Source organism: Anarhichas minor, unplaced genomic scaffold, assembly GCF_050575085.1.
Source record: "Anarhichas minor isolate MPS153535 unplaced genomic scaffold, ASM5057508v1 ptg000004l, whole genome shotgun sequence".
NCBI classification, from domain to species: domain Eukaryota; kingdom Metazoa; phylum Chordata; class Actinopteri; order Perciformes; family Anarhichadidae; genus Anarhichas; species Anarhichas minor.
Window position 1 is genome coordinate 2,411,807 of NW_027466450.1, and position 17,591 is coordinate 2,429,397.

The following is a 17,591-nucleotide window of genomic DNA, read 5'->3' on the forward strand; positions in this document are numbered from 1 at the left end:
TGAACAGGCTCAAGCATTGGATCATCTCAATCAATATGTGAGCACATGTGTAGCGTTTGTCGTAGGAGCGCTCTGATTGGAGGACCTCGTGGCAGACCCGTCTATTTCACCGCCCAACTGGTTTGTGATTGGACAGCCGAGGCTCTGCTCATGTCTCTCCATGGAGAGAACTCCTCGGACGGCCCCGCAAGTTCTGCTGGGAAATGAAGTGTGGGCTTTGCAGAAACGTAACCTATACTTTATTCAAAGAACTACAATTCCCAAGAAAAGAGCAGATGGGGCAGTGCTTTCAGAGCACCAGATAAGAAACTCGTTTATATGGTTCAGCGGAGGATTCAACTCTGTATCTGTCAAACACAAATATGACTGAGGGAACGTAAGTATTTTGTTTAATTTCATGACTAATGTCGCAAAAAACTATTTGGTTTCAGTATTTTTCATCAGAAATAATGAACGCGACGGGAGGTAGCCTAATTACGTACGTTAAGCTATTTGAACCGAACTAACTTAGTTTCAACAGTTGTGGAAAACAACTCGTATAAATGTGTTTTTCTTGTCAGCCAGTAGTAACATTTACTGAATATAATAAATGCTGGGAAGTAGTAAGTTTACTTGATTGCTTCCAAGTTTTTCTAATTGAACCATCTTCTGTGTATTTCAGAGGGAAATATTGTTTATAATATATAGTGTGACAGCTGCTGTTACTTTGTAGATTCAAATTTTACATACAAAACCCTATTATATAGATTCATATGATATATGTTATAGCATAAAATGCATCGTTATAGTTAAAGCAGCCCAACCAGGTACACAAATTATAGCTGCTTACATGGTGATGCATCAGTTATTATAATCAAATGATATATACTGACAGGAGCCATTCTGCTACTAAATGAGTACTTTAACTTTTGATAATGTAAGTCAATTTTGATTATACTTCTGTAGTTCTACTAATCAAATGCCTGTCTTAAAAGCATTTTAATCCACTGTCCTGAGAGAACAACATAAATTGTTTGACAAATAGATGTCCAGATATATACGCCCCCAAAACAGGTTTGGGGGCAACAATGCAATACAAGATATCAAAAACCCAAAATGAATCAACTCCTCAGTCAGACAGCTAACAATATAGGCCCATTGTAAGCTTCACAAAGGTACAGTGGTATTAGGTTGCAATATATTGTACAGTTCAAGTTATGTCTGTGAATAAAAAAGTCTTAGTGAAGTTTAAACTTATTTTGACAGGGAGGAAACGCTGCCTTTAAATATATATTTATATTTCCATCACTTGAAGACAGTTTTGTATTGTGTATCTAACATTAAAATACTTGCTGTTCTCATAGGCACCTGCGGAGGCGAGGGGGGCCGTACAAGACGGAGGCAGCCACAGACCTGAGCAGCTGGAGGCTGAGTAACGTGGAGGGCAGGCAGACCTGGTGCTATGTGGACGATCGGGACGATCGGGACACCCCCGACAGAGCGCAGACGATGCTGGAGGCCCATTCGCTAGGCTTGGACACGGTAGGCTTTTTAAAATTGGGTCAAATGTTGTTTCAAATGAAAAAATGTTTGGTTGGTGATTGTTCCTTATTCCCTACATTTTACGTTGCACTGATTCATATGGACTCTCTATGAAACGTTTGAACAACATTATAAAACGGACACAATAAACCCTTTTTAGTATACAGTGAGAATAAAGTGTGTGAATGGTGAATGATTTCAGATATAGAACTGGAGATGTCTTACATTATCATGTTATGAAATAAAAGACTTCTTAGACTTCTAATGTACGAATATAGAACAGAAACTTTAAGCTGTTTGTGTTAATGGTAATCAAGGTGGCTGGTAGACCCCTGCATTGTTTGACATGTGTCTGGTGTTCACTCATTCTCCCCACAGAGTATGTTCGTGTCTGGCTCCGAAGCCGCCCACACGGCCGTTGATGCAGCTCTGAAAGGTATGCACTTCTACAGCCAGCTCCAGGCCGAGGACGGTCACTGGGCAGGGGACTACGGCGGACCTCTCTTCCTGCTCCCAGGTAGCCCAATCATCCTCCTCTATTGTCTTATATGTGACACCCGTAATCTGCAGCCGCAATTTGTTGTCCTTCGAAGTAACGGATACGTTTCATTTAAAGTTGAGATGAAAAGAAAAAGGCATTTTGAACCCTTTAATATCACATCCACAGTTATATTGTGCACCTACTCTACAATATATCCCAAACAATTTGACAAAAAAAAATCCGTATTTGTATCAGCATTTCTTCTTCCTGTAAAACTAAATATGACGTGTGCATATTTAGTCTAGTGACAACCACTTTCAACCAGTAATTTCATGACGTCCATCCATCAAACAATCTGCAACTTTAAGCGACAACGGAGGTGTGTGTGTGTGGAGTCCTCTGTAGCTCAGTGTTGTGCTACATTGTAAGCTTGCCCACTTTTTAGCGGTCCAATCAAATGCAAAGAATTTGATTTACATTTCTCTGGTAACTGTACACGGCTCGATTATTCTGTTCTATTGGGGAATACTCACAACACAGAAGCTAAATGAGCTCTAACTTCCCTTTTACTGGGACTTCAAAGTGTGTGTGTAGAATTTAGCCTGGTTATATAAAAAAAACACAGCATTTATTGTCAAGAGACATCATTTATTTAACTTAAAGAGCATATTTTGAAGGGAAAAAAGTACCTCTATGTGTTATGTCATCACCTGGGAGGCAAGTAAGAAAAATGAATCGTGGTGATCCATTTTCTAAGTTTGATCTAAATTGATTTCTCTCCTGTGTTAATGACTCAAGAACAGGTGAAAAGGGGTTTTACCGGGATAATCTTTATGTCTCTGAATTTTTTTCCACCACCTGTATAAAACAATTTTGTCAGGATAATTTTTCAAAGTTACTTTTATTTTTCAACAGGTTGTTGTCAGGATCAAGTGTTTGTTGTTGTAATACTCATTTTGGCCATAAGAGGCTTAAGTGCACCACTACCCCACCACCACTAAATAGCATAAAAAGCACTAATCTTCCCTAACGGCAGATTTAAATGCATTTCTAGCCATAGGAAAAACATGACAGTACTGTTACATTACTACTAGCACACAACGTGCACCTTCTGTTTAGAGTGCATGAGGAAAACTTACCTGGAAGAAAACATTAATGCTTTTAGTCCTGTGTAGAACATGGGTTAGTCAGTGGTGCATTTCAGCCTCTTGTGGCCGAAGTAAGTATTACAACAAGCACTTCAATAAATAAAAAATCTTCCACCAAAACCAGTCATTAACAGAAACAATTGAGATCAGACGTAGAAAACGAATCACCTGAATGTTTTTGGTCTCGCTTGCCTCTCAGTGCATCCGTACATGACAGATGATGATTAAAAAAAACAGTAAACAGAATTAGGAAATTCAGAAATGACTTTTTTTCCTGTACTTGCGTGTCTATCTGTCACTATATTGGCGTCCATTGGTGTGTTTCAGGTCTTCTGATCACATGCCATGTGGCTAAGATCCCCCTGGCCGAAGCCTGGAAGAAAGAGATGGTGAGGTACCTGCGCTCTGTGCAGCTGCCAGATGGAGGCTGGGGTCTGTAAGTCAACTGAAGATCCACACTCGCATCACTATTGTGCTTCTACTATAAGAGGATTTCATGTCACGTAACAGGCAACGGGTTACGCTTTGCAGAGTATCGTTTCAGCAAAGGTGAAGTGTCTGTCTGAAACATTGCTTACGGCAGCATCGTTGATGTTTTTTGTGTTTTTCTTCAGACATATTGAAGATAAGTCGACCGTCTTTGGCACAGCGCTGAGTTACATCTCATTAAGGATCCTGGGATTAGAGCCTGATGATCCGGATATGGTCCGAGCCAGGAACAACCTGCACAGCAAAGGTGGGAACAAATAGGTCGAAATGCTCCCTAAAGTGCCACGTCAGTTGTTGTTTCATTGTTTTATTATTATTATTATTATTATTATTATTATATGTTGCTATTATTATTGTAAAATCTGCAGTGCGTTACACACATACATAATTACAGTTAGCACTAATTACTGATAATATTTTATGTTGTACAGGAGGCGCTGTGGGGATTCCCTCATGGGGTAAATTCTGGTTGGCCATCCTAAATGTCTACAGTTGGGAGGGAATGAACACACTGCTCCCAGAGATGTGGTGAGTCGTAACATCCCATTATGTCCTCTTCTGTCCATCAGTCCTGCTTTAAGTACACTGAAAAGCTTTAGCATTTCAGCTGAGGTAAGTGTAAAGTCATATAATATCATATATGCTGACTAAGATCATGTGAATGAGCCTGAGAACAAGGGCTGGGGGGGGCGGGGTAAGTGGAGGCTCAGTGGAGCCGTGAGTGCAAAAATATCAACGGAAGAGCCGAGTAATATCTGAATTTTATACTCGGAAGTTTGAACTTTTTTTTGCTTCATGCACCACTGAGCAACTTTTATAGAAATGAACGGAGATGAAAAAACACATCAAATGTCTTCCTTGAAATATAAATGGTCTCACTGCTTTGTACAACCGAGGGTTTCGTCGTCAAACATTTTGTCTTCTGCGTCGATTCAGGGATGATGGGTTTGTTTGTATCTGTTCCAGGCTGTTTCCCACTTGGATGCCGGCCCACCCCTCTACCCTGTGGTGTCACTGCCGCCAGGTGTACCTCCCCATGAGCTACTGTTATGCTGTCAGACTGGCTGCAGAGGAAGACTCGCTGGTCCTCAGCCTCAGACAGGTGCTGAAACCACCTCATCCCACAAGGGCGCGTCAGAGGAGAGCCTTTGGTTTCATTCCTGGGTGTATTTTGTTGTTGCAGATAATATCTTCTGACATTATGAAGTGAGACTGTAGCCCAATACCCAAAGATGTTTGATTCACAATGAAATAAAACATAGACGAGTGCAAACTGCCGTTCTTTAGAAGCTGGAACCAGCTAATGTTTGGCATTCTTGCTCTGTAAGGGACTTGAATATTTAATCGATTAGCAAAAATTGTTGCCAATTTCTTTCCTGGTGATTGAAGTTATTAAATAATTCAATTATCAACTAATTGTATCAGCATTATTATCATTATGTGTCGGAGGATCCGGTGGTGGAATTATACTTTTCTGTGATGCACCTTTAAACTATGCAGAGCAGCCCAATGCGGTTTCTCCTTTATTTTGACAGTTTTGGACTGGAACTGGATTTGAACCACTTCTTCATTAGATAGAAGACAAACACAACATAAAACACACACACACACTATATTCAGTCATTTGCAGAACCAAATGTTGTGCTGCTCTTTGTTTCCCTAGGAGCTGTATGTCCAGGACTATGCCACCATTGACTGGCCCGCTCAGAGGAACAATGTGGCAGCATGTGACATGTACACACCGCACAGCACACTGCTCACCGTCGCCTACAGTAAGTATGCACAACGCTCTGGGCACCATGATGATGAACCACCACCTACACAAGCATGCTGCCGTAAAACAAGCAGCACGTTTACAAGAAACGTTTTATGTAACTGAGATTTCAACACCTTTTGAGCATGAAGGCGATGACGCAGAAATGCTTTGCACATCGCAGATTGGCAATGAGACATAATACACAGAAGAAAAACATGGGGCGTAGCCCTGGCAACAGGATGTTTTTTTGCAATGACAAAATTCATTGGAATTTCTCTAAAAGTTTCCCTGTAAATCACTCCCCTAACCTTGTGACTGTGTTCCTGTTGCCCTGCAGTGGTTTTGAATGTGTACGAAGCCTGCCACAGCGCCACGCTGAGAGGAAAGGCTGTCAAAGAACTGTACGAACACATCCAGGCTGACGATCGCTTCACCAAATGCATCAGCATTGGACCGGTAGTGTATACACCGATACTAAGAATACAGATGTCAAAAACAAAGAACACTGGTTAAAATAGAGTGAAGAGGTTTATGCTTGACATTTAAAAAAAACACTACTACTCCTCTCCAAAGGTTTTTAAATCCACCTATTTAAACTGACGCTGTGAAAGAAGTATAGGGTGAGAACATGAAGTGTGGGCCTTTCTCCTCAGATCTCCAAGACTATCAACATGCTGGTTCGCTGGTATGTGGACGGCCCCTCCTCTCCAGTCTTTCAGGAGCATGTGTCCAGGATCCCAGACTACCTCTGGTCAGTCGGACGGCTTATTAACAAAACAAACCAAACTTCTGTTCCCTCACTGATCAGAAATGAGCTGTCATATTTGATGTATTCCGATATATAATATGTAAATGTCTAAATTGTTCATTCCATTGAGTTGTAAGAGAATCTTAGTCAAAGATGAACTAACACTGAGTTCTCTGTGTTCCAGGTTGGGGTTGGATGGCATGAAAATGCAGGTGAGAATTTGTTCTCTGCTCCTTTTGTATGTCGAGTGTGTGACACTACACACTTGTGCAGATGCACTAGTGGTTTTTATGCTGCATCACTTTAGATCATGAGGGTTTCTCCCCCTAAAGGTTCACATTTTAGAAATGACGGAGGAGCTGAGATATCAAGAAGGAGCTCTGAGTAGAAACACTGCTTTTTACACTGAAATGAGCTGGTCATGGTGCAGAGAGGTGGAGTTAAAACCACCCTTAAAGCTAGATTAACTGTTCACCTTCCAGTTACATTCTCTTACTCGCTGGTTCCATACTTTGTATCTTGTCCTGCTGTGAGAGTTTCAGTGTTTGACCACCTTGTCCTTTTTTGTTGTTGTGCACAGGGGACCAATGGGTCTCAACTCTGGGACACTTGTTTTGCTGTACAGGCTTTCCTTGAGGTAACGCAAAAATGGCCACTCATGTTTTCAGCTTTGATTTAAATCTAAGAACAGGTGTAATGTGATCAAATTTGTTCTTTGTTGTTGGGTCTCTGGCTGCTGCATTTTATGTTAGCTGTAGTCGGTTCACCGTCTTTTTAGGCAGATCACAACCAACAACAGATACTAGGTTTTCTGCATCAGCCTGAGGCAAAAATGTTCTCTGTTTTTAAGATGAGTAAAGGTGTTTTTAAGATGAGTAAAGGTGTTTTTAAGATGAGTAAAGGTGTTTTTAAGATGAGTAAAGGTGTTTTTTTTATTTTCTATGTGGGTGCAGTGATTCTGGAACTAAGATTATGTGGCCTATAGAGGCAGTGGTCTCAGTATTGACCCCTGTGGGACCTTTCATAGATATCAAATTGTTAAGAGACACCGAAAATTATTTTCCCTTTACATACAGACCAGGCAAGTACTGAGCCAGAAAGTCCTAGTATCATATAGCAGTAACTGATTATAATGAGTTGTTTGTTGGGGTCTTTCAGGCAGGAGCACAAGATAACTCCAGACTATCCGAGTGCCTCCGAGACGCCCACCACTTTCTCACCATCACACAGGTACCACTGACATCCCAACCACACGGCCGTCAGTATCGAGCAGGAATAAAACGTGCATCTAAATATCTTACTGCTGTGATCATATATATTTTCCTCTTACCTGTAGTGCTATTTTTTTCAATCAGCATTGTTTTAGTGTGAGTTACAGAGTGATGCGTATATTGGTCGTAGAAGATGTCTGCCTTTCCTGGAACATAATGAAACTAGATGGCACTCTAAATGTGGTGTTGGAAAACTCAACAGCAATGTCTCTTTCCAGAAGGAAGCATGCGTCCACTCATGGATGAGGAGCGCACAGCTAAAAGATACTGTTAGCTTCACCTGGCACCACTGAGCCAGCCAAAGGGGGGGGGGGGGGGGGGGGCTGTATCTCGTCCATGAGTAGATGCACTCTTCCTTCTGCGCAGAGATCGTTTTGACAAAGACGTTCAGCTGTGCTGAAGAGAGAGAGAGAGAAATGTGAACTGCTTTCTTCTGCCTGACTAGTTTTTCCTCTTTAACAGATACCTGAGAATCCTCCCGAGTACCAGAAGTACTACAGGCAGATGAACAAGGTAAAAGGAATATCACACAAGAACCACTTTTTAAATGATTGTGGAATACAATACTCAAATGCCTTTGACATGAAAGGCAAAAACGGCAAAAAAAAACATCCTCTCTGAATTTTGTTTTCGTCAGGGAGGCTTCCCCTTCAGTACCCGGGACTGTGGTTGGATCGTGGCTGACTGCACAGCGGAGGGCCTGAAGTCAGTGATGCTGCTGCAGGAGCTTTGTCCCTCAATCGGCCAGCCTGTCACCTCAGAGCGCCTGTATGATGCCGTCAATGTGGTGGGTCCGCAGTGAACACATGACTGGAAGAGACCTTTTTATTCTCCTGGGTTTAAGTCTTTACTTACCTTCTCCTTGTAGTTGCTGAGCATGAGGAACTGTGACGGTGGATTTGCCACATATGAGACCAAGAGAGGAGGGAGACTCCTGGAGCTGCTCAACCCGTCCGAGGTGTTCGGTAGGTCTGTTAGTGTCAGCATCCATTCAGTGCACTTCAATTCAGTCTTAACGTTAACACTACTTTCAATCTGCAGTATGTTATTGGACAACATTGTGGAGATAGAGGTATTATTAGATCCATTATAATCATTAGATATAATTATAAGTCCATGGCTAACAATTATCAAAAAGGGCGGGACATAAAGGTCACTGAATTGACTCTGAGAATCCCAGAAATGTTCATGCAATAATTACAACATGATGCAAGTTGGTGCATAAGGGAACATGCAGTCCTTGTAAAGGAGCTCGGTTCACTGCTCAGTTTCCCCTTTATAGTTTTCTGTTCTTCTTTTTCTTGGAGGGGGAGGAGGGTCTTTACAGTACAGGGGGTCCCAGGACAGAGAATGTCAGATTTTATGTTATATAGAGATTATAAAGCTGTCTGAGGCATATTTTTGATTTGTGATATTGGACTATACAAGTAATATTGAATTGAATCAAATTGATGCTCTCGCTGCCACGACTGCCTGTGTTGTTCAACCTGCAAATATGCAGATGTGAAAAAGGGAAACAAAGAATAAGCCAAATATAAACTTGACATTTCTGTGTCCTTTTACAGCATTCAAAGGCTGGAAAACGTTTTCCATTACACTCTGGACATGTTGCAATATCGTTGTCTTTTCAATATCAAAGGTCAATAAGATGGTCATGTTTCTCTATTTAAAAAGAGGATGTGGTGTGTGTTGTGAAATGTGATGTTTATGAGTAACTCTCTCTGTCTTTCTCTCTCTGTCTTTGTCTTTGTCTCTGTCTCTCTCTGTCGCTCTCTCTCTCTCTGTCGCTCTCTCTCACTCTCTCAGGTGACATCATGATAGATTATACCTATGTGGAGTGTACCTCAGCAGTAATGCAGGCTCTGAAGCACTTCCAGAAGGCCTACCCTGAACACCGTGCTGAGGAGATAAGGTATACTACACACATGTATTAGTTTTAATCTGATGGAATGAATGAAAATCTCATAAACCCCAACAAAAGAACTTCAAACTAAGTTTGCTTTTAGAGCATGTATTATGATCACATTTGTTGCCGTCCTGGTTTTGTTTCATAACTTAAGTCTAAAGGAAGAAATGAAAAGAACAGAAATGATGGCAGAGAGATCCACAAAAAGAAAGAAAAAAAGCATTGACCCACATTCTTACCTGAATCATTTCTCAGTTCTCTATGAATTTTAGAAGGAAGGAGGCAGAGGTTTTCTGTTCATGCGTTTTTGTTTTTCACTTTCAGGTCCACTCTAAGAGAAGGACTGGAGTACTGCAGGAAGGTGCAGAAGCCTGACGGATCCTGGGAAGGGTGAGAACACGCTTGCTATTTCACAACCTGATACCCTCCCCGGTGGACCGGTCGTGATTAATATCAAATAATCCGCGTGTGCTCATGCTCAGGTCCTGGGGAGTGTGCTTCACGTATGGAATATGGTTTGGCCTTGAAGCCTTTGCTTGTATGGGTCACGTCTACAAGGATGGGTAAGAGTTCCGAACACAGATCAATGAAGTTTCACTCTGAACCATGAACATCGCTTTTGACCCACAACAGTTAAAGGGGGACGTCCATGAACTCCGAGCCTACGTGCTTAATGACACTGCCGTGCCTCTTGTTCCCAGGGATGTGTGCGACGAGGTGCAGAGAGCCTGCCAGTTCCTGCTGGACCGGCAGATGCCGGACGGAGGCTGGGGGGAGGACTTTGAGTCTTGCGAGCAGCGGCGCTACGTCCAGAGCAGCAGCGCTCAGATCCACAACACCTGCTGGGCTTTGTTAGGCCTCATGGCTGTCAGGTAAAGCAGGGCTCAACTCAAAAGGCTCGGTGTTTACGCTGGACCACAATGCAACTGGGTGTAATGGGATCAGGTTTGGCAAATTTGCATCGGCTTTGGGTTGTTCCAGGCCAGAGTAAAGCTCTACTGTTGATATTATTTGTGTATTTACATTATTATTATGTATTTGTCTTCGCCAGTTTATTCAACCTGGCTACAAAAGACACTTGACAGTGAATTGGATCCAATCAAATTGAATTGAACCGAAATCCAAGCAAAATAAATTAAATTTAAATCTCTTGTGTTTGTACCAGGCATCCTGACAGGCGGGCCATTGAGAGAGGAGTGCAGCTGCTGATTGACAGCCAGCTGCCCAACGGAGACTGGCCACAGGTGATTCCCATAGATCGTATTAATCACATGTCCTATACTCAAATTACACTGAGCTCCCTCTGCCGATATTACAACTAATAGGAAATGAATCCGATGACCGTATGAAATGTAATGTGGAGCTTTGATATCGGCTGTTGTGTCCTTCCCCTCCTCAGGAGAATATTGCGGGTGTGTTCAACAAGAGCTGTGCGATCAGCTACACCTCCTACAGAAATGTCTTCACGGTCTGGACCCTCGGTCGCTTCTCAACGCTTTACCCCAGCAGTCCATCGGCTGGGAAGGTCAAGCTGTGAAGACTTTTAAAGGGTTCATCAGACTATGTGCTAGGATATGAGAACTCAATGTCTTCAACAGAAGCAAAATACAACATGTCAATGGAACGTGTATCTTTTTTTTGTGGGTGGCACACAAACTGTCTTATGGGAGGGATGAGTGTTGAAATGCAGTTTCGAGTTGCGCACAATTTCTTTGTGTTTGGATTTTTGAACACTTCAGCTGTGTTTCCAGAGTCGGATCCATCAGATAAAGTCACGCATTCCATTCTTCGAATTACTTTCTGTGTTGACATTCCAGGACGGCTCATCCATCAGAGCTACTCCCTCAAAACATCTTGTGCTAAAGTGCTGCTATCCAAGACATCCAGTTCATGTGCTCTGGTTCATTAAGTGTATTAAAACATTTATCTCCGTGTTGCCTCATATCCTTGCCCCTTCGCTACCATTTGCATTTAGGATCAATCATATTTCTGTGCTATTATCTTGACTGGATGTATCTCCAATGAATGTTCTTGTACTTGCTTCACATTGGTTTGTGCTCAGCTAAGTATCAATCACAGAGCACGTACTGTGTGGAAATGTGCTCTATTAAAAACAATAAAACTCAAAATACATGTTCCTGATCAATCAGGATTTTTTATTGTATTGATAAGACCAAACGGAGACCTTCACAGTAGGAACATGTTGACTTTTTAACACATCCAGTATATGAACAGCCATGTCCCATGATGTTTGAACCTTCATGCAACATGAGGAAGTTGGCAGAGCAGATACATTTTTTTCAGCAATGCCTTGCTCTGCCTCCTGCTGCATTGGTATTTGTTCTCCTATGAGCTTGAGCGTACAGTCCAGCAGACGCTACAGTGGAAGTGGCAGCGGGGTTTCAAAAGGTGCAAACTCTGTAGATTGTGATTCAGTCACACTGCAAGCACATATAGCAAGTCACAGTATATACAGTATATATATATATATATAGTATATAGGGCTTGGCCATTCATTTTACCCTGATATATACGATGGAGAACCAATAAGTTACAAAAGCTCCAGATCTTTGCCCTTTGTACACTATTGCTATCTCTGGCACACCTGATTTGTTTAAGTGGAGGTACAGGTGCGGTCGTGAGGAATGTTAAGCGTGACCAGATGCAGATCAGAAAGCTGGTTTTGTATTTACCTCCCCCACCTTTCTCACATGTCCTCTTCAGGATGACGCATCTGTTTCTTATCGCGGTATAAATCAGGGGATTTCCCAAAGTTTGATACTTGAATGAAAGAATAACTAACTTTCTCCAGGCCTTTTAAGGCAAGGATGTTCCCGTTGGAGGAGGAGGGGGGGAGGGGGGTGAATTCTTCTTCCAACAAAAGTTCAAATTTAATTTCAAGGTAATATATATATACATACATACATGTATATTCAAATATTCCTGTGGATGTAAAAAGAACATCAGTTGTTAGATTGTTCTTTAAACAATTCAGATGTCTACTCAACTCAAAAACCAGAACTTGAGACTTGACCTACTAGTTGACCTCCTCAAGTCCTAACCTGAGACTTGAGATGTGACTCCGAAAAGACTTGACTTAAGACGCTTGACATGTGAACCTGCTTTAAGACTCAACTGAGACTTTAATCCCTAAAGACTTGACTTGAGTCTGAAGGCTTGAGTTCTTAGAGTAATACTTCACCCACAACATGTTCATTTCTATATCAATTACTCACCCTGTGTTACCTTGAATTGCCTGTCTCTTCAGTGAACGAAGAAGTCAGAATACTGACTTTAAACTCAGATTTTTGAATTTAAACTAAAACAATCTGTCTTTAAACTTTAGAATTCAGACTTGAATCTCAGAATTTGTAGTTTATCATCAGAGTTCTAACTTTAATCTCAGAATTCTGAACTAAAATACATTGAAATGTTTCACATTCCTTTTCGGTAATCAAGCGACTTGCGTGTTGGCACGCAAAGTGAACAGACAGTTCAAACTAAAAGTCTATCATCACTCTTCAGAGGAGTTTTCTCTCCTGATAATATCACACTGCTTCGCTACGAGAAGAATGTTCCAAACAAGCATGCTTGGCAAACACGCTGTGCAGAGGACAAAATAACTCAAAAATAGCACATTGGTGACATGATGTGTGTTTGTGTGTGTGTGTGTGTGTGAGAGACACGTCCCTAGCTGTAGTTATCTCATTATGTTCACAACACCAGTATGAGATTTACAAATAACATCTAATTGCTATTTCAACACATATGCAATATTCCTATGGTGTACGTATAGCTACATGTACTTATGATACAGATTATACACACACATATCGTACCCTCATAATGCAAATATTTTCTGATAAGAGGGAAGGCGGTGCCCTGACCTGATGGACTGCTTCACGTTCAGGTGTGGTTTCACATAAAAGGAGCAGCAGGTAACAGCTGTGTCTGCAGATCTGCTGTCCAGCACACAGTAAGTTCACCTCTAACACTTTGCTGATATATATATATATATGTATATATTTGTGTATATATATATATATATATATATATATATATGTATGTATATGTATGTATATATATATATATATGTATGTATATATATATATGTATATATGCAGACGGTGTTGCTTTTGGCATCATTTTTAATTGTTGCACATATCAACCCTTAACAGGCCTTACAGTTGCATTTGCTATTACTTTTGAATCTTTTGTAAACCAGTTTTTTTATTTATCATTTGAAGATACATTTAATTGCCTGCAGGGGATCTTTGGGAGATGTCTGGACGAGGTAAATAACAATTGCCTTTGGTTCATTCTCTCCTCTTTCTTCTAAATGTATTGAATGTATATTACATACCTGACATTCCCATTTACTAGATGTAGATTTTTGACAAATTACAGAGGGGAGCTGTCATCGAGGAGGCCATGGTGGCCACGGAGATGGAGATGGCCAGGGACATGGACACGGGCATGGCCACGGGCACGGGCACGGCCACGGGCACGGACACGGACACGGGCACGGACACGGACACGGACATGGGCTAGAGAAAAATTCCAAGCGCAGGCACAAGGGAGGTCACAAGCATATCAAGTGTCACAAGAAGGGAAAGGACTGTCACGGGGTAAGACTCAGCAGTGCAGTGTTCAGTTCATTTACAACAAAATGCGGATTTTGCTCAGAATTCATTGAAAGATGTTTTTTTTATTATTATTGCCATTAAAACCCATTAACAGGCAATTAACATTACAAAACAGAATCACCTTGAGACTGGGCTTCACTTGACATACATGCACATTTAGATTGAACAATCGTGGGAACAATGTTGCTTCATCCAATTAAAGGTTATTATTTTCCCATCAACAACACATGCAGTATAATAACACCGTCCTGTGGTAAAGCGGTGTTCAGGTGATACTTCTAATAGGAACAATAGTCTGTCCACTTCTTTTCTCCATTTGTTCTTTGACGTTTTGCTAAAATGGCTGTCAGTGGGACCGAAAGACCCTAATTTAACCTTCTAGTCATGTTCTTTCCATAGCTGCCTCCCAAACTCCTGTGACGTCTAACAAATGTTTTCCCAGGCTCCAGTTCCAATTGTCCGTTTATATGTAGAGTGTTATCTGATATGAATATGGGGTATTTCGTTTTTTTGTTGATACAGAATGTTCTGTATTGTTCAGATGTATAAAATTAGTTTCTATATTGATTCGTACTCTTAGAATATTATCCCAGTCTGTATTTTTTTGTGATATAGTGTCAAATGTGTAGTTATCTATTTAGGCTACTCGAGGGTAAGGAAAGCTTGTCAATGAAATGTTTTTATTTTTGAAGGGATATTTTTCTCAGGGTTAGGACTGAACACCACTTCACTTTCACACAGTTACACACATTCACACCTGTATGCTGCTTGGGGAGTCTTCCCAGGGAAGTGAACCCATGAACCTTGGGAGACACAATTGCTCTCTGCTTCAAAACTGAAGATTGATGAGCGAGAGACAAACACTTTTGTCGATGACTGAATGATAAGCTGTGTTCGCTGACTGAATTATTACATTTTTTTCCTTTTCTTTCTTGTATGTTTGTCGCTGCTGTAGTATTCCAGCAGCTCCTGCAGCAGCAGCAGCAGCAGCAGCAGCAGCAGTGATTCTGACTAGATGACGATTCCTGGCTCGGAAAAGAGGCGAGACAAGTTACCACATGCAAACCTTTGCCAAGAATTACGAATGAAATGAAAAGGTTCTTTGCAACTCAAAAGCATGTCCTGACAAATTATGTCAAAACTGACTGTTGCATGACTTTGTGCCAAATATAAGATAATAAAGTTTAGAATTAAAACAGAGATGATTCTTTCTACACCGCTTCAGTTGTTCTTGATTCTGTCTGGTGGGACGTTTCAGTTTTCTTTCGGGTATCTTTCAAGTCAAGTCAATTTTATCTATACAGCTCAATATCACAAATATCCCTCACAATCTGTACAGCATACAACAGCCTCTATCCTTAGACCCCTTCAAATGATTCGGATGGAGTTTGTGAAACACTGAAACTATCCTGAGGGAAGCCCAGGGTGCTCGTTGGTGACACCAACATATAAACGGTTATGTCATAAATAGGAACACAATCTCAAAATGTTTCCACACCACAAAAAATAAATTGTTGGGAGTTTAGGCTCAGCCCCTGATGACGGCCATTGCCACTGTTTCAGGCGAGGCTTCATATAAAGGCAGAGCCAGCTGAATGCTGCGGCTGTGGATCTGAACTCCAGCACACGGTAAGTTCATTAATAGCTATCTAGGAATAACATAAACTATGTGTGTGTGTGTGTGTGTGTGTGTGTGTGTGTGTGTGTGTGTGTGTGTGTGTGTGTGTGTGTGTGTGTGTGTGTGTGTGTGGTCGGTCGGTCGGTCGATCATCTTGCTTACATCTATTTCCATTGTTAAATGTATTGCATTATTTTGTGATCGTGTCTTTATCATACCTATGAAAACATACCTTTGTAAAGATATGGCTTTATGATATTTACTAAAAACTGCACATTGCAACACTTGAAACTCCACCTTGTTCTGGTAACTGGTAACCAGCTTGACCAGTTTGAGGTAGGCTTTTGAAAGCTTTTACTGATCACACAGCTCCTAATCTTACCAGCTGTTATCTCAGATTCTCAAAAAGACGTTTGCCATCAACTGACCGGCTACACCAGCTTTACCAACCTGGCTGCTCACCTCTCAACCAGCTACACAAAATTTGCATTTGCTTTGTCTCCACTCACTATCGCATCTTAGGTTTTACACCTGCTCATATCTGAATTTTCATTAAAAACTATTTAATTTGGTGGTTTGTGTGCATTGAAGTGTCTTCTTTCAGTTTCAGGGTTTGCATCTGGAATTTTGAGATGGACAGGAATAACAGAGGTAAATCACTCTCTTGTCTCAACTGTCTTTTTCACTTTTACTAAAACACCACCCCTGTCCTTTATATGAAACCTTCTTTCTTCCATTGAACATCAAGTGTATACAAACTGAATGTGAAAATGATGAGCCCCACCCTTTTCTGTTTAACTAGGAAAACAGTATCCCTCTGGCTGTAATCCTCAGCCAACGCCAGGGGGACACTATCCTCAATGTCCACCAGGCACTGCCCCACCCCAACCCTGCCCTCCTCAGCCATGTGGGCCACCTGCGCACTATCCTGTTGCCCCACCTTGTGGAGGGTGTGGACCTAGCTATGGTCATGATGGGCACGGACATGGTCATGGTCCTGGGCATGGACACGGACATGGTCACGAGCATGGACATGGACATGATCACGATCATGGGCATGGACATGATCATGGTCACGAGCATGGACATGGACATGATCACGAGCATGGACATGGACATGATCACGAGCATGGACATGGACATGATCACGATCATGGGCATGGACATGATCACGATCATGATCATGGGCATGGACATGAACATGGGCATGGACATGAACATGGACATGGACATGGACATGATCACGATCATGGACACGGACATGGTCACGAGCATGGACATGGACATGAACATGGACATGGACATGGACATGATCATGGTCATGGACGTGGTCGGGGTTGTGGTCATGGACATGGACATGAACATGGACATGGACATGGGCATCACGGGCATGGGCATGGCCACAAACACAACCACGGTCACATGCATGACCATTGCCACAAGAAAGGAAATAAATGTCATGGGGTAAGATCCAGTTGATTTATTGATCGTTGTAAAGTGCAAATCATGGAGTCTCTATTCTACCAACTGTATCACAGTCCACTGGTAATAAGTAGCCAATCTCACTTATGGAGTTCATTTTAAATGTTCGTTGAAAATGTTAAACAGTTTATTCACATATCACATTCTTAGATTCTTAACTCACCCGGTTGCCAGTTTTTATAACAAGGCTAAGGTTGCAATGTGAATCTGTTTTAGAGAGTTGGTTGTTGGTTCAACTCTCTGGGTTGGACAAAATAGTAGAAACACCTGTCACCTGAATTTACTCTAGTGTCACTGTTAGGCTCACAATTTGTAGTTGTCCAACAGTTTGTTTCTGAACACGTGCACAGTTGGTTTAAAGCTGAAGAGAGCTGTGAAGTTGGGTCATCATTCTACTGATATTTTAAATCTTACCATGACGGCATGACGGTTTTCCAACAACTCCTCAGTCTAAATTGACGAAATAAATCATTTCTGTCTGTCTTCCAAAGCAAATTTGACACAAACGGCTAATTTCCTAATGCC

At 41.6% G+C, this 17,591-nt stretch overlaps 1 protein-coding gene across 1 annotated transcript; it reads left to right on the plus strand.

Moving 5' to 3' along the window:
• Positions 1-104: 104 nt before the first annotated feature.
• On the plus strand, positions 105-11,252 carry lss (lanosterol synthase (2,3-oxidosqualene-lanosterol cyclase)). Its single transcript, XM_076105698.1, has 22 exons — positions 105-376; positions 1,344-1,521; positions 1,900-2,038; positions 3,478-3,586; positions 3,765-3,886; positions 4,071-4,167; positions 4,606-4,741; positions 5,303-5,411; positions 5,733-5,851; positions 6,049-6,146; positions 6,328-6,355; positions 6,724-6,780; positions 7,302-7,373; positions 7,877-7,927; positions 8,052-8,201; positions 8,283-8,379; positions 9,221-9,326; positions 9,645-9,710; positions 9,803-9,883; positions 10,022-10,192; positions 10,486-10,564; positions 10,720-11,252. Exons 1-22 carry the CDS (start codon positions 363-365, stop codon positions 10,855-10,857), a joined length of 2,217 nt encoding a protein of 738 aa, XP_075961813.1. The 5' UTR covers positions 105-362; the 3' UTR covers positions 10,858-11,252.
• The last annotated feature ends 6,339 nt before the right edge of the window (positions 11,253-17,591 follow it).